This window comes from Lynx rufus, unplaced genomic scaffold (assembly GCF_022079265.1).
Source record: "Lynx rufus isolate CCGP_SWC_20201006 ecotype Redwood Valley unplaced genomic scaffold, mLynRuf1.p SCAF_13, whole genome shotgun sequence".
NCBI classification, from domain to species: Eukaryota; Metazoa; Chordata; class Mammalia; order Carnivora; family Felidae; genus Lynx; species Lynx rufus.
In genome coordinates this window covers 10707946-10733221 of record NW_025814827.1, presented here as the reverse complement: position 1 = coordinate 10733221, position 25276 = coordinate 10707946, and the positions used below count along the sequence as shown (strand labels likewise).

The 25276-nt window shown below is 37.9% G+C and overlaps 1 protein-coding gene across 1 annotated transcript; it reads left to right on the top strand.

Moving 5' to 3' along the window:
- Nucleotides 1-314: 314 nt before the first annotated feature.
- On the top strand, nt 315-19095 carry RAB11A (RAB11A, member RAS oncogene family). The gene is made up of 5 exons (XM_047074921.1): nt 315-472; nt 7115-7310; nt 7557-7750; nt 8756-8836; nt 17311-19095. Exons 1-5 carry the CDS (start codon nt 433-435, stop codon nt 17448-17450), a joined length of 651 nt encoding a protein of 216 aa, XP_046930877.1. The 5' UTR covers nt 315-432; the 3' UTR covers nt 17451-19095.
- The last annotated feature ends 6181 nt before the right edge of the window (nt 19096-25276 follow it).

Genomic DNA, 25276 nt, shown 5'->3' with positions numbered 1-25276 from the left:
ATTCTTACCCAACCCCGCCCCCATCTACAAACCTACCACGAACGAGCGGGGCTAAAGCTCTTCCCAACACCCCGCTTCCCCGCATGGCGGCGCGAGGAATGAGGGAGAGGCCATTAAAAGGGTGGCAAGCTGCCGCTAGGATATGGGAGTCCAGAGCTCAGTTTCCCCTCTAACCGTCTTGGAGGGGGCAGAATTTGAAGACGCACGCAAAGCTCCCGCGCACCGCCCTTCCTGGGCACGGGGGCGGAGCACCACCTCCCGGAAGTACTTCCCCTTAGGGGCTGGGGCCTGCCGGAAGTGGCGTAGCGGCAGGGAGGGGTTCTTTACCCTGTCCGGCAGCTGAAGCTCGGCGTTCGGGTTACCCCTGCAGCGACGCCCCCTGGTCCCACCGATACCACTGCTGCTCCCGCCCCTTCGCTCCTCGGCCGCGCAATGGGCACCCGCGACGACGAGTACGACTATCTCTTCAAAGGTGAGGCCATGGGCTCTCCCACTCTCTTCACCGAGTCCCCCGTTCGGGGGCCCGAGACACTCCCGGGGGACCCGCGTGCGGGCTGCCCCTGCCCTGAAATCGGCCTTCCTCAGCCCTTCCTCTCTGTGCGATTTGTTCTGCGGTCTCCCAACTCAGTCCTTCTCCCCTCAGACGGGGAGCCCACCGCACACGCCGGGCTCTTAGCGACCTCCCCTTAGGCCTTCACTATCCTCAGCGCCCCTCACCCTGTGTCCTTCTCGAGGCAGGCAGCTTTCTCCCCAATCGTCTTCCTTTCCCCGGTTCGGTGGCCCCTTGAAGGAGGCCGCCCCTCCCACCATCTATCTTTTCGGGTTTGGCGCCCCTCCCGCTCAGTATACACCCTTCTCGGCTCGCTCCTTTCCCGAGCCCGTCTGACCGGCCCTTCCCCTCGCTCACCTTTCTTTCGGCGCAGACTCCCACTACAGGTCTTTTTCTAATCTGCCCCTCTTTTCCCCTCGAGCGAGCCTCTCCTCTGCGTCTCCTCTCAGCCCCTCCCCTCGGACCGAAACCTCTCTGAGCAGTTTTCTACCATCCCTGGGCCAGGCCCTCGTTAAAATCTGAACGGGCCAGGGGCCCCCACCCCCACCCGCCCCACAGGTCTCGTGGTCAGTAACCTTCTTGCACTGCCCCCGGGATCGGTAGCTCTTTCTCTGCCTTTCCTCCCCAAATAATCTAGAGCTCTCCGACGTCTCCTGTGCGACCCCGGGGGTGGGGGGTAGGGCAAGAGGGATTGTCCATCACCCACGCGCGCACTTGTCGCAGTGACCCGGCAGACTGTTGTGACTTCCCATCTAGGCTTTTTTCCTCCTACCCTCCCTACCCAGCGGCAGCCAGCCCGGGATAACTCTAGAGTCTGCTAGCGAGAAGGGGTTGCGGATGGGTGGTGGCTGTTATCCTTGCCAGACCTGAAGGCCCAGTTCCTGAGCAGGAAAGGTTGTGCGCTGCACAAATACTAGCTTGCTTTATCACTATGGACTGGTTGCTTCCTGCTGCAACACTGGGAGGATCCAACCTTTTGGTGTTTTTAGAACAGGAAGGGAAGAGTCTTAGTTGGCCACATACCTTTCCCAAAAGGTGGGGACTAGGGGGAAGTTGTGTGCTCTTTGGTGAAATTAAGTATGTAATACAAGATAGGGAAACGTGTAGTGCCCTTGGACAAAACATATTGGAGGGTGGGAGTGGATGGAAAGAATTGCTTATTGGTTAGTCCAGAAAGAATCCCAGTAGTTTGTTGGTTTTTTTTAATCAGCAAAACTAAAGGGTACGGTTTTCAATGAGAAACACAACTGTAAGTGCTTTATTTTTGTTCATTGAATGCGTTCCCACTCAGATGCTCTTTCTCTGCCTCTGAATTAGGGCAGCCATCAAGTAGTATGCTGAACAAAGATCATTACCAGGGAGGAAGAAGCCATTGCTATTAAAGCTTTACAGTGGAGGGTGGAGTTTAAAAAGAGTGTTAAGCATGGTGATTGTTTCTGACCTTGCCATTGGGTGCTAAGAATGATTGACTAAAGGGAGCCGGAAACCTTTCTTTGCTTTACCAATACTTTGCAAATCTTATCACTGCTAACTCCTGGGCCAGAATATTCTGTTATATAGGGTGACTACATTCAGTGTTCACCCTCACTACCCCATGGTGGGAAAGTCATTAACGGAGAAGAGAGTACTTAATGCATTTTACAAATACAAAAAGGAAATGTTAGCATACTGTTAGCTGAAGGCATCTGAGGTCAAGTGAAATTACTTAGGTAGGTGAGACCTTAGAGACTAGTGTTTAGTCATTATCAGGTTTATTTCTTAAGGTACAAGGTGGCAGGCAGCTAGGTACCTTTAAAGTGATGAATTTAGAACAAGATAGACTAACAACACAGTATTTCTCCTGTTTGGTTTGGAGCTTGAGTGTTGTTTATAGAAGCCATTTTTTTTTTTTTTTTCCACTAAGGATATTAAGTATCCTGGATTGGTTTAAGAGATTTTAACTTAATTTTGAGATTAGACCATTCTTGTTAACAGTGATTGAGAGTATAGGGCTTACAGGTCTGGATTCAAATTCTGATTCAGGTCCTAAATTTCCTTTGTGACCTTTGAACATCAGTTCCTTCCTCTATAAAAAGGAAATAATACCTACCTCTCAGGATTCTTTCCAGAATTCAATGAGACTGGTTATGAGGACTCAGTAAGTGATAATAATGTGAAGAAAATTACTGTGGTTCTTGTCAGCTTCTTGAACTTTAACTCTTTATAACAGCATTTAAGTATTACTAAAGAAACTGAAAAGTAGGAGTTTGAGGTGCCTGGATGGCCCAGTTGGTTGAGTGTCCAACTCTTGATTTTGGCGCAGGTCATGATCCCAGGGTTGTGGGACTGGGTCCCGCTTCAAGGTTCCACGCTCAGTGCGGAGCCTGCTTAAGATTCTCTCCCTCTGTCCCTCTCCCCTGTTTCTCTCTTTAAAAGTTCCTTTTTTTTTTTTTTTAAGTATTTTATGTTTCCATGGGTTATGTTTTCATTTTGTTGTACGTTTTTCTACATTTTGCTGTTTAAGATAGGGTGTTTAAAAATTTTGCTGAGAAGAATTTCCACTTTTTTTTAAAGCTCTTACAGGATATGAGTCATTAAAAAAAACTTTAGTGCTGATTATTTAGCCAATTTTTTTATTTATACAATTATATTTTAAAGCAAAGCAGCAATATCACTTTAAAATGGTATCATTCTACAGAGATTATTCACCAAGATGAGCTACAGCTCTCCACTTGGAAGATCGCATACATAGCACACTTAATATTTGAGGGAAATAGAAGTTCGTAACTCTGACCAATTGAAAATGAAGGGATATTTTGATTAGTAAACGATGTGGTGGTCCAAATGGGAATGTAAATTGGGGAGAGCAGGCAATTACTCTACATTACGTATTCGTTCTTGAACATTAGTTAAGTTCAACAATGAGACTTTGGGTGTGTGTGGGGGTTATTTTACTGTTTAAAACTTGACATTTTACTTTAAAAGCTTTATTTAATTGTACAGGTATTTATATACAATGTGGTTATGGCCTGTGGGACACATAAGTGAGCATCAATCATGGTTCCTATTGGTGTTGAAGACACCAATTCAAAGTCACATTTTTTGCAAATATTTAGATACATCATTTTCTTTTCAATCTAGTTGAAGGTCAGTAGTAATTAACCATCAGCTGATTGTCAGTGGAAAAGATCATAGGAACTTTGCTGTCTTGCATCTTGGTAGTTTTTCTTTCACAACTTTTGGTTGAGCAACTCACAATCTGCTGAATCTGGAAAAACTTGTCTAGACTAAAGCCTTATTGACTTATTGAATGCATTTTATTTTCAAGACTCTTTCAGTGAAGTAGGACCATGAATATAGCTGAAAGAGTAGAAAAGTCTCCCAAGTTTATTTATAAAAATCAGAATGAAAATTATCAGTTAATCATTTTAGATGATAACATTTAGATCTGATGCACTGTGTGATTGATTTTTCCAATTAAATCTTAGTGTAGTACATTAGTTTGCAAGAGTGTGTAAAACTAAATGTGGTTGAAGAGGTGGAACTTTTTATTAAATAATGGATAATTAATATGTATATTCTGCTTTTATGGCATTTAGCCTAATATTTGATATATTATGAACCAAATTTAATATTAGGTATTATAATGATACTTAAAATTCAGCAGGTGAGGTTGACCAAGTGGTAATAAATATCACTAGGTTATTTTAGAAATGTAGGTCTCTAATATACAGATGCTGTTATTTATGTTTATATTATTATGCACACATATATACTTTTACCTAAGGTACTAGTTAAGGAAAACAGGAAAGTCACTGCAGACTCCTTTCTTTGAACTATAGGATGTGATCATATAGTTCACATTTTTAAAAGCAATTAAATATTGTCATCCTAATGAGAGAAGCTATTTTGATTAGAAACTGAGTCCATGAATTAATTAATTTACTTATTTTTGGTTTATTTTTTCAGTCATAGCCTGTAAATTCTCTTAGGTTGTTCAGGTAATGTAATCCATTCTGGTTTGTTTATTTTTTTAGTGACCTTATATGTAACCCTTCTTGGTTTGATTTTTCATTTGGTAACTGAATAGAACCAGCTTTCCTTATTTTGTCGTCTCTCAGCACTTCTTGGCAGTGCTGTTATTACAGAACCAATATCTTCTGGTGTCATTCAAGATACAATCCTTTAACAAGTTGTTAGTCTTTTAAATCTGGCAACTCTGTCCATGTCTAGCGGAGGTAATTATTTTATACTGTATAAAGCATTCTTCATGAGTCTTGAATTATTTTTAGATAAGAGTGCAATTTTTTATAACGTTAAAATGAATTGGTTACATTGAGGGGGAAAATGCCTTTACTGTCTTTATGCTGAGGTGGGGAGATAATGAGTATAATCATTAGTTAACATGGCGGTCAAAAGGGAAGAAACCAAAATTTGAAAGTTCTAGAGGTTTTGTGGGAGGGAGAAGGTGTTCTTTGAGCGAGTTATGTATTTAATTTTCCGAAGGCTTTGTCATGCTTTTGTCTAGTTTTGTCATGCTAGATGTCTTGCTCTTTGGCTTTAAGCTGGCTCCTGAATTACTGATTGACATCTGAGTGTCTATAAAAGTAGAAATGTTTTAACTTTTTGGTTTTTCCCTTCTTCCTTATTCCCACCTCAAGTGAGGCTTTTACACCTCTGTGCTAGTGTGGGGCCAGAAATGATTGAAAGAGTTTCCTCAGCAGAACATTAGGTCTCTTGCCCTAAGAGGCAACACTGAGTGTATCCAATTAATAGGGTAGAGTACATCACTGAAACTGGATTTGACCTCATCTCCAGAAAGGTGCACCTTGGAAACTAACATAACCAGCCATCCTATAAAACTGGAAGTGCATTGTTTTTATATGTTACGTTCATGACCTTAACATCTTTCCTGGTGTTAGAAATTAGAGCGTTTGCTATAATATCTGTGTTTGTCACAATACCTTTGACATCTCTAATTGACTATATAGCTAGAAATTACCAGTTGTACTGCATGGAGTTATTGCCACCTGCATGATTTCTTGCTGAATCAGCTAATAGAGAAAGTCAGAAAGATATGCATTTGATAATGTACTCCATCCAAGACTGTCCAGAGGCCAGCTTATATCCCTTCTTGTGGCAAGGAAGGAATGTGTAATAGACTCTCTTTGCCCTCTGACCAGAGTGCAGTGAGTTCTCACAGTTTTTACCTCCCTCTCTCTACTCCTCTGCCCCCCAATCTCAGTCTCTTTAGGAAGATATGGTCTTATTCCTTGGTGTTATTCTCTCATGTTTGATTTTCTAGTCTTGGTGACTAAATAAATCAGTTACGTAGTAAGAAGAAGCATTACTGGTCAACAGTAGAAATAAGTGTTTTTTTTGAAATGCTGATAACGTTTTTTTCCTTTGTAAAAATTTTCACTTAATGTTCTGTAAACCTGTGAATGTGTTTTGTTCTTAAATGCTTTAAAACAGGTTAACTGCCTGTTTTATTATTTATGAAAAAAAATTTTTTTGTAAGTTTATTTATTTATTTTGAGAGAGTGAGAGAGCAGGAGGAGGGGAGGGGCAGAGAGAGAGAGGGGGAGACAGAATCTCAAGCAGGCTCTGCGCTGTTAGCGCAGAGCCAGATGCAGGGCTCGAACTCACGAACCATAAGATCATGGCCTAAGCCGAATCAAGAGTCAGACACTTAACTGACTGAGCCACCCAGGTGCCCCCTTTTTATGAAATTCTTAAGTATAACATTGCCTTGGGTGAAAAAAAAAATCTCCATATATTTAGTTAGTAAATAAACTGTCTCCTATAGTGATCATAGGAAATAAATTCATCTAAACCAAACTTGTTTTTAAAAAATTCTTAAGTCATAAGAGTAAGTGTGTGCCCCCATTGCTTTGGCTTTTACTCAGAGGAAGTCAAGAATTCTTAGCTTCCTAGGGCCCCTGTTAAACTTAATTGGAGTGGCTGTATTTGTAGGGGTCTCTAGCTTCTGGCCCATGTGATAAATGCAACTATGAAAAATTCTTTGTAGTTTCTGTAATCTGGGTGGCAGAGTATATAAACCTCATGCCTCATATGGTAAATGTGTTTCATTTTGCCTGGGTGTGAGTCCTGAGATCACACCTAGTCTTTGATGAAATTAGAACACTTTCATTCTTTCCCTCCTTTCTACTAACATTCTTTGTTGCTTTCCTGTATGATACACTTTAATATCACAAATTGTTTATTTGGTGTAGGATTTATCTTTCAAGTTACTACCTCCTATAATAGTAAGGTTGGTATCACATTGATGGTAATTAATCAATGCCTAGCAGACTTACGATTAAAAATTGCATGTGTAAGGCAGGATACTGTATCTGTGCTAAGCAGATGATGTGTGCAAGTTATTATGTAGGTAGAAATAGGTTAAAAAGAATAAATTGGTTTTATTGATTGGTAACAGGTCAGGAATATGGGCTTTTGCCCTCTCCCCCGCCCCCATTCGTTTTAAAATATCTGATGCTGTTTTTTGTTTTAAAGCATGGTGTTATTTTGAATATGTCTGCCTCATTTATCTGACACTAAGTTCTTTGTCTTTTTAATCAGTTGTCCTTATTGGAGATTCTGGTGTTGGAAAGAGTAATCTCTTGTCTCGATTTACTCGAAATGAGTTTAATCTCGAAAGCAAGAGCACCATTGGAGTAGAGTTTGCAACAAGAAGCATCCAGGTTGATGGGAAAACAATCAAGGCACAGATATGGGACACAGCAGGGCAAGAGCGATACCGAGCTATAACATCAGCGTAAGTCCATAGTTTTTAAATTCTGAGAAATAGACTGAATTAGCTGACTTTTGGTATTGGAAAAGATAACTGTTTTTTTTTGTTTTGTTTTGTTTTTCTCCTTTTAAGAATTCTAGTATAAGGATTTTGAAATTTATTTATAAATGTCCTTTTAAAAATATATAATCCACAAATTTAGTTCTTCACGGTGTTCCCTTCCGTCTTGCAGTTTTTTTCTAATAGTTAAATACATGTTTTTGTTTTCAGATACTATCGTGGAGCTGTAGGTGCCTTATTGGTTTATGACATTGCTAAACATCTCACATATGAAAATGTAGAACGATGGCTGAAAGAACTGAGAGATCATGCTGATAGTAACATTGTTATCATGCTTGTGGGCAATAAGAGTGATTTGCGTCATCTCAGGGCAGTACCTACAGATGAAGCAAGAGCTTTTGCAGGTTAGTGATATGAATTTCATGATATTATAGTGATTCTGTATTTCTTACTGTTACGTCTTGCAGTTTTGAAACTTTTCCAGTGTGGGTAATCGCTCACAGTAGTTTCAGGAAAGCAAACATCAGTGCTCAGCAAGGATTGTTGTTCTGAAAGTTAATGATGACTGTATGGCTCTTTTGCTTAACCTTGAGTCATTAAAACATTGTATTTTGAGTTTTGCTGCCAAAAGTTGAATATAAATCCGATTTTTTTTCCTGACCCTGGAAGGAATAGATGATACCTGTCAGTTTATTTTATGCTTCTTGTTTTTTTTCTATTATGTCTGTGTTTTACCAAAGCTGCTCTATATGGGTGTGAAAAGTAGTGGCCCAGGGAGTGTCAAGGACCGATAGAGAATGCGGCTGTTTAGTAGGAGTTATAACTTTTCTGGCTTTAGTGGAGGATCTGCCTGTTTCTTCTGTTCCAGTAGGGACAGCCTATTGGAAGGCAACATTATTCACTCTTGGCTAGTGAAGGTTGTGACTGTTTCCCAGTGATTAGGCTGTGAATAGAGGCTTTTGTAATAGTTCTTCAGTTTTCCAGGCAAGAAGCTTTATTTCAAATAATATAGTTCCAGAATTTTAAGTGAATAAATACATACCTATCCATGTTTATATCATAATTATGTGGTTGATGGGGAGAAGGACAGTAAGGGATGGAAATAATGGAGTATTTGATAAGTTTACTACCTTTTGAGTAGTGTCATTCATTGCCATTCATTGGTAGTAGATAGATGTAACAAGTATTTATTTTAATTAAGGAGCCAGTGAAAATTTCTCACTGTTATTTTAATCTGCTAAAGTAAAGTAGAATGGTGTCCTTACGACTTAAGGGGTTGGGGAGGTCTTGGGTTTTACAAAATTTTATTATTTCCTTTTTGAAGTTTGAATGTATTACATCTCTTGTGTAAAATTTGACAAGACTGAAGTTTTTCTCTCTCCCCACTCCTTGCCCCCCCCGCCCCCCAGAAAAGAATGGTTTGTCATTCATTGAGACTTCTGCTCTAGACTCTACAAATGTAGAAGCTGCTTTTCAGACAATTCTGACAGGTAAGACGTGAATTTTTACAGTACACTAGTGGGAATTGGAAGTTTTATGAATGTAAACAAATTAGAAAACTATATATCACACTATCTAAGAATGACTCATTTAAGAGCTGCTATAGCAAGAACTGTTTAGAGTACAAAATTAGTTAACCCTTGCTTGCTGAGCTTTAATCCTAATTCATTTGGTTTATATTGGGAAAAGTACTTTGAAGATAATTTGTTCACTTCTGTTATTACTTCATTCCAGATATTCTGTACTTTGTGGTCACAAGCACAAAGTAACGGTTAAAGTAATCCTTAAATTTTCATAAGATGAATATTGAAATCATGGCTATGGAGGGGCACCTGGGTGGTTCAGTCCGTTAAAGGTTGGACTCTGTGATTTCGGCTCAGGTCATGATCTTATGCTTCATGAGTTTGAGCCCTGAGTCAGACTCAGCACTGACAGTGAGGCGTCTGCTTGGGATTCTCTCTCTCTGCCTCCTTCTCTGCCCCTCCCCCACTCATATGCACATGTTCCTGTGCACATGGGCGTGTGCATGCTCGCTCTCACTCTCTCTCTCTCTGTCAAATAAATCAATAAATAAATAACCTGAACTCCTGGCTATGGAAAGCTATAAATGCCCTTTGAAATTGAGTAAAGAAAATCTTGCTTGGTTCTGATATGTTATAGAAGCAGCTAGGGAAAACTATACTTTTTTTTTTTTTAACATTTTTTACATATTTATTTATTTTTGGGAGAGAGAGAGACACTGAGCGTGAGCAGGGGAGGAGCAGAGAGAGAAGGAGACTCAGAATTGAAGCAGGCTCCAGGCTCTGAGCTGTCAGCACAGAGCCTGACGCAGGGCCCGAACCCACAAACCACGAGATTGTGACCTGAGCCAAAGTCAGATGCTTAACCGACTGATCCACCTAGGTGCCCTGGGAAAAATACATTCTTAAAAATTTAAATGAAAAAACAGTAAAATTCTCCTGTTGTAGAAGAAGCAAGGTGTCACCTTGTGGAGAAAATCAGCAAGTGACTGCATATGGAAAAGTTTAAATACGTAGTGGGAAAAGAACAAAGTTCATGCTGTTCTAGAATGTAGATGTGCAGACACGTCAACCATAGGGATTTCAAGAAGGCATTGTATTTGTGTTGACTTACATTTACTCTGACTTTATTAGAATGACCAAATTTATCAGCAAGTTTAATCTTAATCTTGTAATAAGTATTTTGGTTGTTTTAAAGTACTTTAAAATTATATATTAACATTATTATTTTTTCAAATTTTTTGTTGAGAGAGAGAAAGCAGGCATGCAGGTGCCTGCGAGCAGGGGAGGGGCAGAGAGAGAGGGAGACACAGAATCTGAAACAGGCTCCAGGCTCTGAGCCATCAGCCCAGAGCCTGATGCGGGTCTCGAACTCACGGACCGAGAGATCATGACCTGAGCTGAAGTCAGATGCTTGACTGAGCCGCCCAGGCTCTCCGGGATTCACAGATTTTAACTTGTAAATGTCTTATTTTATATTGAAAATATGTAGGGAATAAACCCAAGAATTTAAGAGCATGGACTTGGAAGCCTTACTTGGGTTTTAGTCCTGGCTCCTTCACTTACCAATGGCTCTGTAAGCTTAGGCAGGTTACTTAATCATTTCTAGGCCTTAAATTTTGGGGAATTTTGTTTCTGTTTTTTTGAGAGAGGGCTTATATTTATAAATAAATACCTTGTGATATGATTTGACTTGGCTGTTATGTTGTGACTTAAAGGTTTTTGTCTCTATAACCCACAGAGAAGACACTGTCACTTGAGACATCTGTAGACTCCAAAAATGAGTACATGACTTCATACATGTTAAAATACTTAGCTATCCCAGGTACAGAGTGGACATTTGATGAATTAGTAGCTAATAGCAGTTAAAGCATGAAAATAAACTTAATTAAAAATAAACTAGATATTGGTAATTTACATACCTATCTTATTAGAATTCTTCTCTGTTATCAGAAAAATAGTAACTAACAGAACTGGTGCTAAGGTTGGATAAATAGTCTTTGGACCACAGTAGCTTTCCTTTAGAATCTTCTTTGTGTCAAGTTTCATTACAGACTGTTAGAAGCAAGGAAGAATTGATTAAATATGCAGTGTGTCTGCAAATCCCACTTTCCCTTACAACCGCTTGTGTGGATTCTATTAAATCAATATGTAGAGTACTAAATTTAGACCCAGGAGTTACAGGTTTTTACTTTTTATCACTTTGTTCCCACTCCCTGTGTAACTAGTCACTGAACTAGTCACTGGACCTCCCTGGTCCTCAGATTCACAGTGTCTTAAATAATGAGTGAGTTAAATCATTTTGAGGGTCTGTGAGTCTCTTAAGACCTCTGAAAACCTCACTTTTTTTAGTCCTTGTTGAAATAGTTTTTATGTCCCATCACATCTCTGCATTCTAGCCCATTCTGATCTCAGTTTCTAGCCTATTCTGATACTAAGTGAAAATGAGACCATCTTCAGTTCACTATTTTATGTGTCATTTTGCAACGTTTAATTTAATGATCCACTCAAACATGAGCTAAGTAATCAGTAAGTATGATATATACTTAAAATTGAACTGTTTTGTCCTTAAAGATGAAGGACATTTGGCTATTTTTCTTAAAGTTCACTCTAGATTTAACATTTGTTATTGCTTGATTAATGTTGCTTGAAAGCAAACAAGACTTTCACTTACTACCATTTTTTCTCTCTATATTCACTATTTTCTCAGCTTCCTCCATAAATCTTAGGTATTAATCTGTGGGATCAGAGGTCACTGCATATGGCAGCAGACATCTCTTGTTTTGCATGTGTTAGGATGTTTGTTCTAAACTTTTCTTCGCTTTATACTAGTAGGAGTATTAATAAGAGAAGACAGGGAGGGGGAAAAAAAAACAACAGGAAAGACCACAGTAATCTCCTTAGGTTTAATTCTGCCTTGAATGTTAACAGCATTAAGGGAACATTTACATTGTATTTTGATGTTGCTGGAAGAAAAAAATAGTTTTTTTCATTTTTAAGGTGAAAAATTAATTAGATGTTGGAAAACTTACCTACATTAATACTCCAGAGTTAATTGTGTTGCTTGTTTAGAATAAATTCATGGCATTTTTGACATCCACAGATTTGACAGTAACTCCATGACAATTTTACTGATAGAATTTTTTAGAGGTAGTTAGCTAGTACTTGAGTGAACCTGATGGATTGCCTAGCCTTTGCATTGCAGTGCAGTTTTCTTCCTTCATCCTCAAGTTTATTAAGGGATGTTTTTAATTTATATTTTCCATACTCTTATTTTTTCATTCAACTTTGAATTTGATAATTTCAGACTGAAGAGTTGCAGTAATAGTGCAAAGAATTTGCGGATACCCTTCACCCATGTTTCCCAAATGTTGGTATTTTATCATATCTGCTTTATTCTTTCTCTTGCTGTATGCTTTTTTTTTTCTTGTATCAGTGTGTATTTCTTAAAGACAAGAACGTTCTCTCTCATAACCATAGTGCACTTGTAAAAAATCAGAGAGGTATGTAGTAATCCACATCAGTGTTTAACTGCAGACCTTATGCAGATTTTTCCAGTTGTTCCAATTATGTCCTTAATTAGCACAAGAAATTCTGGGATCACATCATGCATTGCATTCAGCTGTCCTAGCTCTTTCATCTCCTCTAATCAGGAAAAGATCCTTAGTCTTTCTTTTGTTTATTGACATTTTTTTGAAGGGTACAGGCCATTTATTTTGTAGTGTCCCTCATTTTGGGTTTGTCTCATGTTCACTCATAATTGAACTCAGATTATGCACTTTCAGCAGGAACACCACAAAAGTGCTCTTAGTGCATCCATCAGAAGGTGATGATATTGGTTTGTTGTATTTATTACTGGTAATGTTAACTCTGATCACTTGGTTAAAGCGATAACTGCAAGGTTTCCCCAAGTAATTAGTAAGTCCAAGTCATCTTTTTAATTAAAGATGGTTAAAGTAGTGAGAATCATTTAATTAGGTGTAGTATCTTTGTTCTTGGCATGTGGCAACCTTTTAAATACATCATTGTATCAAATCAGCACTTTTCTGACGTTCAAGAAAATTAATGGTTAGCAGTGGGTTTGAAGACGACCTAACAAATTCTGACCAAGGCTATAGTGAGTGAAACAACTCGGGCTTCTGTTATTTTCACAATTTTTGGATGGCCCAGAGAACTTTAACTCTTTTTGTTCCCTAATTTGGAACAATTGCATTTAACTTCGGTAGAGTTTACTTGGCAACTAGCTCCATACTTTCATTAGGATAGAAATAAATATGTGTCCTTTTTTTTATTTATGTTTATTTATTTTTGAGAGAGAGTGTGAGCAAGGGAGGGGCAGAGAGGGAAACACAGAATCCAAGTAGACTCCAGGCTCTGAGCTGTCAGCACAGAGCCCCATGTGGGGCTCGAACTCATGGACCACGAGATCATGACCTGAGCCAAAGTCGGACACCCAACCGACTGAACCACCCAGGCGCCTCAAGCATGTGTCTTTTTAATTTAACTTTACCTGGTTATATTTAAAACTATGTTACATTAATATTTTATCTTCTATTTAGATCTATGAGAGATCCTAATACAAGAACGACACAGAATAGTTCCTTTTCTTTTTAACTTTGCCTGTCCTTTGGACATCTTGAAAAGGGACTGCACAGGAATTGGTGTGTCACATACATTTGGTTCTAAAGGAGAACATGCCCTTGAAAGAGGAAAATATTTGCATCTGGTTTAGCAGGTTATTAGTCCTGTTTCTGTTTCCACTTAAATAACCTCTAATCAGATACCAGGTGGAAGGTATCTGCTTCCTATTTTCTTATCAAGGTTTCTTTTAAGTGACACACCCAGCCACAGGAGATGTTAAATACATTACTTGAGTAGCATCTTAGTGCCCATTTCTTTTACTTTTTTGATCCACACTTTCCTATTGATTGCTTTGGCATTTTCATTAGTGGATGTCTTTTTGGTGACTGGAACAAATGTAACCCTAATCCATTTTTACAAAACTGTACAGTAGTACTTGCAGACCAGTTATACAGTACTGCTCAAATTGCTTGCTTTGGAATGAGACCTCTTTAATATTTAACTTAATGTTCTCTGAGAACTCTGCCTTGTCCTCTCTTACAGTGTTTGCTTTTCATGTAAGAGCCTAAAAAGATTTTTTGTTTTGGTTCCTCTAACTTAATCTTCCAAACGACTTGTAAAGAAGTTAAAATTTGTAGAGGGTCCCATTTAATAATTTGCACTTGAGAAAGAAGAGCCATCCAGTTTGGGATAAGAGAAAACAAAGAAAGAATGAATGAGTAGTGTAGTTTTATAGTAAGTTGATGATTGTTTTTATTCCTTAGGCACTAGCCTGATTGGATGAGTGTCTTTCCCTTTGCCCTTGACACACTCCAGTTCCGTCTCTTTGCAATGAAAAGAATCTAAATGAATTAGACTACATATCCTGTTTTTGTTTTTTAATTCTAGTCAGTAGGCTTTCTTTATTGCAGTATTTTTCCCTTGATCCTTCTTCAGCTTTGAACCACTGTCAACTTTCTGAAACACAAATTTTAGCTCCTTCCCCTCCCCACAAAAAAGTAAGAAAAGGTACATTATAACTGTCAGCATTTTTGCTAGTTTACATACTCAGTTGACTACAGCTTGCTGTTTTTCAACTTTAGGGAAATTAGTTCTTAATTTGGAGGAACTTACTCATTTAACACATTTCTTCCTCTTTAACTTTTTGTTATGGAAAGTTTCCAATATTCCAAAATCAGGACAGTATCGTGAATTCCCATGTAGCCACCAACAGCCATCCGTTCATGACCAGTCTTTCTTCCACCTCTTCCCTCCCTTATTATTTTGAAACCAATCCCAGATATTATATCATTTCATTTGTAAACATTTCATGATGTGTATATCTAAAAGATTAGGACTTAAGCTCAAAATAGCAAAACTAGTAAAAAATTGGCAGTATGTCTTATTATCATCTTTATCCAAACAATATTACAATATTCTGTTTCAATTTTTTTTTTTTTTTACAGTTCAAATTAGAATCCAATCAAATGATGTTCCTATTTGGTTGACATGTCTTGGAGCATTTTGAAAATATAATTCTACTTTTCTCTTTTTTACCCTATAACTTTATAATTTAAAAATATTCAAGTATTATAGAAATAATACAGTGAAAACCTTAAACCTTTCATCTTGAATCACTTTGCCACATTTGGCTTATTTCTACATGTGTGTATATACTCTTTTTCCTCTTTGCTCAATCTTCGGAAAATAAATTGTAGACATTGTGGCACTTTACAAGTAAATAAATACTGGAGCATTTTATCTTCTTTTTTTTTTTTTTAATTTTTTTTTTTTTTCAACGTTTATTTATTTTTGGGACAGAGAGAGACAGAGCATGAACGGGGGAGGGGCAGAGAGAGAGGGAGACACAGAATCGGAAACAGGTTCCAGGCTCTGAGCCGTCAGCCCAGAGCCCGACGCGGGGCTCGAACTCACGGACCGCGAGATCGTGACCTGGCTGAAGTCGGACGCTTAACCGACTGCGCCACCCAGGCGCCCCACATTTTATCTTCTAAGTACAAGACATTCTATATAATCAGTACGATATATTCAAGTAACAAGTTTCTTGAATATAATATATGATACTGTGATTATGTAGAATAATTCCTTGAGTATATGGTATTTTGATTACGTAGAATGCCAAGTATAATATATGGTATTGTGACTATGTAGAATGCCTTGTGCTTGGGAGATATGGTGTTAGCTTATGTGCAGTTCATATTCCTGTTTCTTCAAGTATACTAATAATGTCCTTTATAGATTTGGTTTTTACATTTTAAATGTCATTTTGGTCAAAGGTCGCACATTGATGGAATTGTTTTCTATCTGGGGCATTATTAAATACAGTAACTACTGGGCACAGGTTGTTATTGAGCACTTGAAATATGACTAGTGGACTGAGAAATTGGTTTTTAAATTTAATTCAATTAAAAAATTTTTTAAAAATATTAGAGACAGAGAGAGAACGAGTGGGGGTTGGGTAGAGAGAGAGGGAGACACAGAATCTGAAGCAGGCTTACAGGTTTCTAGCTGTCAGCACAGAGCCAGACTCGGGGCTCGAATTCATGAACCATGAGATCATGATCTGAACCAAAGTCGGATGCTTAACTGACTGAACCACCCATGTGCCCCAAATTTTATTTAAATATGTGACTACTGTATTGGACACTACAGATGCAGAACATTTATCCCCATCTTTTAAAGTATTTTATAACAACAAAGTTTTTGAAGACTCTTGGCCAGTTTACTTGTGGGATGTCCCTTAGTCTGGATTTATCTAATTGTTTTCTCAGGATAAATTCATTTTAAACATTTTTGGCGGTAATACACAGGTATCCTTCATAGGAATGCACCATGTCTTTCGTAGTACATCATAATAGGAGATAGATCATGTCAGTTTGTCCCATTTTTAGAATTCTCTTACCTTTTGAGGTTTTTGTTTTTGTCTTGAGAGAATAAAGATAAGTAAGATACATTCTCTGTTTGTAAGGAATTTATAATTTAGTCAGAGTGAAATACTTTTAGGCAGTGCAATATATGACCGAATAAAATGAGTTAAAGATACTTGGTGTAGAGGAATTTCATAACATTTATTGGACCAAAAAGTTACTTATTAAATTGTTAAGCCCCTACTATATACCATATGCTGGAGATACAGAAATGAATAAGGTAGACACAGTGTCTATACAGAGTTTAATGTTTAGTGGAAGAGGTAGACACAGATTTTTTCTTTCTTTCTTTCTTTCTTTCTTTCTTTCTTTCTTTCTTTCTTAACAGTTTGGGTAAGTGTCATATAAGATCTTAAGTTGCTTGTTAATAATTACTTCATTACAATTTAGCTTTAGTTCAGGAGACAGTGATAAACGTCATCTTTCCCTCCTTTCCAAGAGTCCTTGGGATTTTGGCATGTTGGTGAAGTTGTGTTCTTCCCTACACAGCCAAGAAAAATACTAATGTGTCTCATAGTGCAGATTTATTTTTATTTTTCTGTGGTACAGTGTGATGCTATGTAGGGTTTCTTCATAAGGGTAGACTGAAAATACTCTCATAGTTTAATATTTATTATTTATTTATTTTCTCTCATGGCTTAATTTACATCTAAGCCCATAAACTATGTAATCTCTTTAAAACAAGATTTATTTAATTGACTGGTGAATGGGAAAACCAGTTTTTCTCTTCTTACTCTTCGAGAAATTGTTAAAATAATGGATTGACTCTAATCAGTGGCTATTTGAAAATAAAACTTAAATTTATATATTCTTTGGCCAAGTTTGTTTGCAGTCTTTTTCTGCAAATCTATTTTCTACCTCTGTGTACTTACTTTTATATCAACTATTAATGAATCTATTCACAGTGAGTATTGCTGGATTTTCTTCTTTTTTCAGAGATCTACCGCATTGTTTCCCAGAAGCAAATGTCAGACAGACGTGAAAATGACATGTCTCCAAGCAACAACGTGGTTCCTATTCATGTTCCACCAACCACTGAAAACAAGCCAAAGGTGCAGTGCTGTCAGAACATATAAGGCGTTTCTCTTCTCCCCTAGAAGGCTGTGTATAGTCCATTTCCCAGGTCTGAGATTTAAATATATTTGTAATTCTTGTGGTCACTTTGTGTTTTATTACTTCCTCATACTTATGAATTTTTTCATGTCTTTAAGTCTTTTGATTTTAGCTTTATAAAATCATCCACTTGTCCCAAATGACTGCAGCTTTTTTTTCATGCTATGGCTTCACTAGCCTTAGTTTAATAAACTGAATGTTTGGATTCCTCAGTTATTGTTTACTTTTCATCATGGAAGCCTGTCACTGTAGGACATAATAGAACTTGATCGCTTGAAGCTCAGACCTATTGGTCTTGATCAAATCAAACTAAGAAGACCTTAGAAGAAATAAGCTATCATTTTGCCACAGAGCAGCGAATAATGAGCAGCTTATAATTCATACACTCTTCTCTCAATGCAGTGTATATTTCCACAAATCTAAGAATTGCCCTATAAACACAGCAAGATTTTGAGAGCTTGAAAATTTTCCATTATTCTGGAAGTCAATTTCTAAAATGCCTTAATAGGGTTAAGTAGTTTAGTAAATTTTGTTTTTTAATTTTTGTAAGCATCTAAGTTGATTAGAGAGGGGGGACACTTTTTTCTGGACAAGAATTATCTTAATAAACATGAAAGACTGTTCTGTGGTTTCGGTAGCAGTGTGGTTATGGAGCCATATGTTCAACAACGCTGCCTGGCAGGCTGGGAACTCGAGAGACTGGTGGAGTTCCATCTGAGATGCCTCTGTTGCAGTGATCAGGCAGCCCAAATCACTGGGCCTACCTGTTTTCCCAGCAGTAGGTTATGTGGCCTTTTATTGCTCAGGCAATAACTGGTTTAATGCTGTTAGTATCAAATTGTGAAGTGTTAATTTTGTCTTAAAACCCTCCAGTAAATGAAACGCAACGTAGTTTTATCACCATATCTATCAGCAGGCATGGATAATTATTTTAACAATGCTGATGTTGAGTTTGCAATATATTATGGAATACAGTCCAGTTAAATTTCTGGTTTCAGTATGTCTAGGAATACAGTGAGAGGTTAATTTCTGCTCAAGTGGTACCACTTAAAGGCATGTATTCTTTTAGTACGTAGTACCTTGAGTTTAAATAGAATGTATTTAGGCATTATACCAACCTGAAATACTTTTTCCCACTACATTATTGAAATCAATGGAGCAACTAGTTTCCCATTTAGAAATGTGCACACTAATACTGAGTTTTCCTTTCTTGTGGATAATATTAAGCACTTACTCTGCAGTGTTCTGAAAGTTGTGTCAACTGAAGTGATACTATTCAGGATGGTGGAATATCCCCCAAATACAAAAATATGTATGTGTGTGGGCTTGCATAGATTACTATGTTTCATAGTTAATCAGTCTTTTGCAGTGCTTATGATGTGTGGGGCACACTGAAGGCATTGCTGTGGTCAGTCTTTTTGGTTTTCTTCTGTAGCCATTTATTTTAGTGTATTGGTTGGTTATGAAGATACTATTATCTATTTGTAAATCGCTACTTTGTATTTTATGCATGCTCTGTAACTTGATTTATTTTTATCTTTATTTTATTTTTTAGTTATTGATTTGGAATATATTCACATTCTAATAAACAGTTATAGGGGGACTATTCTTTATGTTGTCAGATTACATTTTTCCTTTGAGTGCTTTGGATGCAGCCATGGAATATTTGATTCTGATGAGTAAGAGCATAGGTCCTTGCATTACAGAGTAAACACTGAATTGGAGGCATCATTGTATGAATTCAGCTTTGATTTTAGACATAGAATGCAATTATGCTTTTCTTGGAAAAGGTATCACCAAAAACATTAGGGAGGTAGTCTTTGTATTTTCATTTATAACAGTGTCACCAGACCCAGGAAGAGGCATTTACTCAAAATTGGTAGTAAATCTTTCACAAAATTATTTAAGAGAAGGAAACCGTAGGTAGTGAATTGAAAATCAATAACTGAATTTTATCAAGTATAGACTTAATGTTGCCTTGGGCATGGTTGGATCTTGGGAGAATTCCAAGAACCCTTTAAGTAGTAGTAGAAAATGTCTTTGCATCTTAACAGTGTCTTCATTCTGAATAGTATCTCAGGAGACAAACTGTCTCAAGTAAGAAACATTAAGTTTTAAATTACTATGACAGTTTAGGGCTCAAGGCAGTTTAGAAGAGTTTTGCTGCTTGACCCTGCTTTTCAGTTATTTTAACTTGGAATTTTTTTTTTTAACCTATTCTCCTGGAAAGTCAGTTAGCCCTCCTGATTTAAACTTGTATGTCATTGTTCTTAAGTGCTATCTGTGCTATCTATGATTTTTCTTTAATTGTGGTTGTAACTCTGTAAGGGTATCTTTAGCCATTGCATTGTGTATGCTAAATTCTAATTCTAAGAAGGGGTGCTAGCTGGTGATTTGTGCCAGGGGTCTTTTAAGTTCTGAAAGGTTATGCAGAAAAGTTAGACCTCTTGAGTTTAGATTGTCCATCAGAGCTAGTCATATTTATTTCATCATTGGGAAAATGAACATCTTAAATTGTGTCCTCAGTGATACTTGTATTTTCAAAATACAGATACTCTCAGTGGTTTGATTGTTGTCCTGATTTCTTCCATCTACCTTAAAGAGGAAAACAAAACTTTTTAGACAGTTTTGGCCAGTACCAGAAGCAGAATAAGTCAAAGGCTGGGTTGTTAATTAAGAACTTAATCTAGCCTGTTAGGTTTTAATTAATAGAGTGGGGTGTGTGTGTGTGTGTGTGTGTGTGTGCGTGCGCGCGCTTAAACACAGGAGGAAAATAGAGATTGGTTGTTTGAAGTCTCACAAACATTTTAAGCCTGAAAAAAATTCAAAACAAAATCTGAATTTTGTAGAAGAACTGTGCATGGCGTGCATTACTTGTGTGGGGAAAAAAAAAATGAACAAAGACCCTGAAAGGACCGTCTTCCACCACATGCTTTAATGGGTTAGCATAATAGGCTAGTGCTAAAAATTAGGACGGCTGATTTTTGTTATCCTGTTGGGTCCGTGCTGATGCCACACCCTTTCTGGGATTTGACAGGCCACCTTTTCCACTCACCTAGATGATATGCCAAATAAACTGAAGTTGTCATGCTAATGTTTTAAAGAATGGTTGTGTTTCCTCAAGCTATAGGAGGCTGAGGGTAACAATGAAATATAAAATGCTAATATCATCACAGCTTCTGTAAAGGAGATCATAGGCTGAGAAATAATTTTAATTGAAGGGTTAATTTCACTGAAAATTGAATTGGAGGATAGAGAAGGAACATCTGAAAGGACACTTATATATGTGATATTGGGCATATATTAGAAAGTATGCTAAAAGTGGCAGGTGTACTAGAGCAGTGGACTGAGGGACAAAAACTAGGATTCTAGTCGCAGCTCTTTAAGTTTTTATCTCTGAGCCTTACCTTCTTCCCATTAGTGAGAGGAATAGGTTAGATTATTCCTGGGGTTTATCCCAGCTCCAGTTCAGTTTTTTTATGAATGAACTCTTCAGGTGGTAGAGTCAAAGTATTGTACATTTGAACGTAAATTTAATAGATAAGTAAAAAATCACTTTGCCAAATGTTTTTGGTCTTACAATAAGTTGATTAAAATGTTATCATTATTTCCATGTTAACCCCATTCAGTGAGATGAAAACTTTCAGAACATTTGCAAAATGACTGTGGTTTTCTACCATAAGTGTCAGAGTACCATATGTGCTAAGGGGCATGGAGGTGGGGAGCACATGATGGGCTGCTATGTCACTTGTAAATTGAGAACTGCTTATATTGGCTTTTACTATTAAAGTTCTGCTGTCTTTTAATATATACCTTTTAAAATATATTCATGTCTGAGAGAGAGAACTTCTAAAAACATTTTGTGTTTAATTTTTTACTATTATCTCTTGAAGGAATCTATAAGAAGGTAGAGCAGTCCACAGTACTGGCTATCCAATAGAAACCAATAATTAAGTCCAAGGATACAGGTTTTTGTGGCAAAATACACATAACATGAATGGCATTATTTGGCTGTTAGTTTAATAGTCCAAATATTAAGCATAGAATTGATAGGTCCCAGCACAGGCGTCATATTTGCTGCTAACTACTCTATTACCAGTACAGAGTAGTGGTGAAAATCAGTAGCCAACCAATAGGATTCCTTTTCTGTCTTTGAGTCAGTGGGACTTGCCTCTTACTCCCATCCCAATAAAATGAGTAAGTATTGCTTGTAGACCCATTTCCCTTGACAACTTCCATTCTCAGCATACTATTTTCTCAGATCCTTGTCTTATCTTTAAGTTGCTGACCATGGTTTTAGTCTATGCCAAAGCATTTTATCATACGGCCCTAAGAATATGATAGGAGAAGGTCATACCTGACATGGGACATCTGGAAAGCCCCAAGAAGCAAGACTATTTCTGCAGGCTGTCTTTGATAGGAGACCAACTCTGGAGGAGCTGTTAGGATCATCAGTTACTGGTTTTGGTTTACATTTAAGTGGGTGCCTAAATAACAGTACTTTGTAATATCTCAGGTCCCTGTGCTTTCTCTTATCCAAGGCTCTGGAGGGCCATCTGCTGGGCTAGACAATGGCTTGGGAGGTAGAAGCTGGAATGAGGAGGAAATCTCACAACTTGTTGCTACACACTAGAGCTTCCATCTGCTGTGGGTTTGGATTGGACCACTGCTTTCTAGTTCTGCAAATCAGGGAAGAAAATGTATAATCGGTACCCTACTAATCCCTAGGGCCCTCCATTTATCTCTGCCCTTTTCTTGTTGCAAAAGCATAAGATTCGTAAGTGTGGGAATGTACTTTGTTCATACTTATATTCCTAATATCTGTCCCTTCTACTACTCTATGTCAGAACAATAAAGAAGGAACATCTAAAAGAGTGAGGGGGCTAATCCTAGGATTCATTCTAGTTTCGCTTGGGAGCTGTAGTTTGAAAGTTACCATTCAGGCTAAAAATGTTTTAATTAAAAGTTGTGTAAAATTATGATTGGTATGATTATAATACAGCATTTATATAAAGTATAAATTATAGTATAATGAATCCCTATGTACCCATCCATCCCTTCTGAGAAAGATTTTTCTATCTCCTGTTGTCACATACTAATTAAATGGGCCTCTTCTGCCTTCCATCCAGTTAAATGAATGGCTCATAGAATGTATCATTCTTGAATCTTCTGTGTTGAGTGTACAACCTGCATTTCTTTGGTTATCACTTATGGTCTTGGGTAGTATTCTGAGCCTTGTAAGTCATAATCTAATATTACTGTTCTCAGTAAATACCTTTGTTAGCCTTAAAACTCTTGATGTTTTGTCTTTCACTGAGAAGTCAAGCTCCAGCCCTTGAGAATTGTCTTAGGAAGATCATTTCTGAATGGTCTTAGTCTCTAACAAAAATGTATTATTCTTGGTTAAACATTTTTTTTTTTTAATTTTTTTTTCAACGTTTTTATTTATTTTTGGGACAGAGAGAGACAGAGCATGAACGGGGGAGGGGCAGAGAGAGAGGGAGACACAGAATCGGAAACAGGCTCCAGGCTCCGAGCCATCAGTCCAGAGCCTGACGCGGGGCTCGAACTCACGGACTGCGAGATCGTGACCTGGCTGAAGTCGGACGCTTAACCGACTGCGCCACCCAGGCGCCCCTCTTGGTTAAACATTTTATTCAGTGGGAATAACTTCTGAGTGTCATGTAAGCCTTGGGAACTGATAAGTTGAAAGCTTTTACTTTGACTTAAATAGGATTATGTACAAACTTTGAAACTATGAAGGAAGAATTTTAAACTTATACTTTTGAAAGCATTCAGTAAGCTATTTTTTTAGCATCTGTGTTTTACTACAAAATTAATCCTGCTGCCTCTTTACCAGTTAGGTCACAAGGTTGTTTTAAAAGGTCCTAAAACATGCACCCACTGTAATGTACTGGGTGATAACTTCTACTAGTGGAAAGCTATTCACTGCACTTATGCAAATTAGGTGGCCCTTTCACTTGCTTTTATTCCATTCCATAGAAGTACCTTTGTGCCTCTGGAGCTGAGCACAGGCCTTTGAGTTCAGTCTTTGTGAAAGCAGAGAAATTCTCTATTTGAATATTTGACGTGTATGAGATTTTTCAATCTTTGGACATAAATAAGAATATGTTACTCCTATTCATTACTTTAAAGGAAGGGACTCTCATTATAAATATGATAGGGCTTGTTCACTTTATTTTCAAGTATCTGTTGGGATAATTTTCACTTTTCTGGCTGCCTAAAGTGACCACACAAAATATAGTTTAGTTCTGCCTTTTAAACCTAAGTTGTAGATTATAGATACATTTTCAATGTGCAAGACAACAGTAGGCATTCTTGTTAAATTAGTTCGAGAAATTCATTTTATTTTGTACAAGGTACGATTCCTCTGCACAGTGAACAAATATATTACAAATCTGGGTTATTTAAAAAAGTATTGCCATTTCATAGTTTCACTTATGCTATTGTACAATAATAGTGTTTTCTTTGTTTGAATTGTATGCACATCACTTTGAGTGAAAACTAGTTTCTGTAAAATAATCACACAGATCTTTCCAAGTTGCCAATAAAATGCACAGTGCTCATATATAGGTTGACCACGAACCTGTGTGTGATAGTGCTAGACGGAAGTTCCTAACAGTTGCTCTGTAAGATTCAAATGTCTCTTACCAGTAACTCCTAGATACGTGAAGGCAGCTGTTGTCAACACAGATTAATCACACCCTCTGCCTTTCCCTTCTCTGTGCTGCCTAATATTAATTGCATTACATTTCTTTAAAAAATCATAGAATGCCAGAGCTGAGGGGTTGTGAGAGCTCCCTTACTCTCTACTTCTCTCCTTTTTAATACACAAGGAAGAAAGGAGTCCAGAGAGGGCAAGTAACTCTCCTGACCCAGCGCTTTAGCAATTCCACCATGCTAACTACCTCTTGCTGAATTTTGCCCATGAGATAGTTGGCAAAAAAGAGGTGAAACCTGAATGCTGCTGCTGGTTTGCAGTTTGCCAGGCAGCAGTTACTGTACATGCAGGGTAGGGGAAGAAGATAAAACCTGGGATTCAGATGAAGTTTCTCCTGGCTGATCTGACTTCGCCATGCTTCTTGATCCTTGCTTTACAAAGATAATTGAGCACTTTGCTGCCCTGACATACTGAGGTAAGTCTCTTATCTCTATTTCTTCCTATGTATGTATGAGACATATTTACTTGGGTCTACAAAGGAATTTTCTAGTATTTCTATTTTGTAAGGCTTCAGTGGAAAGGAAATTTGCTATTGCTGATCACTTGCTCCCATGCACACATGCAGCATTCATGTAAGTATTCTATATTTTCCCCTAACGATAAAATTTGCTTAAGCCTTGTGTGAAGTGAGGGAGGGGGATTTACTCATTTATTTCTTTTCTTGCTTTTGCTGGTTATTGCCCAAACTAATGGGTTCCATGGCAGACTTCCAGGTTGTATCAAGGGCCTCAGAACTACACTTCCTGTAGCAGCTATATGCCAGCTCTATACCCGTTGAGTCCCTCTTCTGTATACCTCTTTGGAAGGAATTTTTACTGGCTGGACTGTTATCAGAATGGAGTAGTATACGGGTGGCCTTTAGTTTCCTCGGTTTGCCCTTATGGTCTTGAATTCTTGTGAGGAGGTCCTCTTTTTTAGGGCTTGGGAATTGGCTCCATTTTGACTCCTGAGCCCCTGTCTACCTGTGTTTACTACTAGTGGGAGGTATGGACACATCCAAATACTGGGATCTGGAGCATGAGCTCGTTTTGATACGTTTTTGGCCCT

Bases quoted from the DNA above. Each gene is read 5' to 3' on its own strand.
- RAB11A (XM_047074921.1), top strand. From the start codon at position 433: ATGGGCACCCGCGACGACGAGTACGACTATCTCTTCAAAG. The intron at 473-7,114 runs GTGAGGCCATGG...CTTTTTAATCAG, and splicing joins GTACGACTATCTCTTCAAAG to TTGTCCTTATTGGAGATTCT. The intron at 7,751-8,755 runs GTTAGTGATATG...CCCGCCCCCCAG, and splicing joins TGAAGCAAGAGCTTTTGCAG to AAAAGAATGGTTTGTCATTC.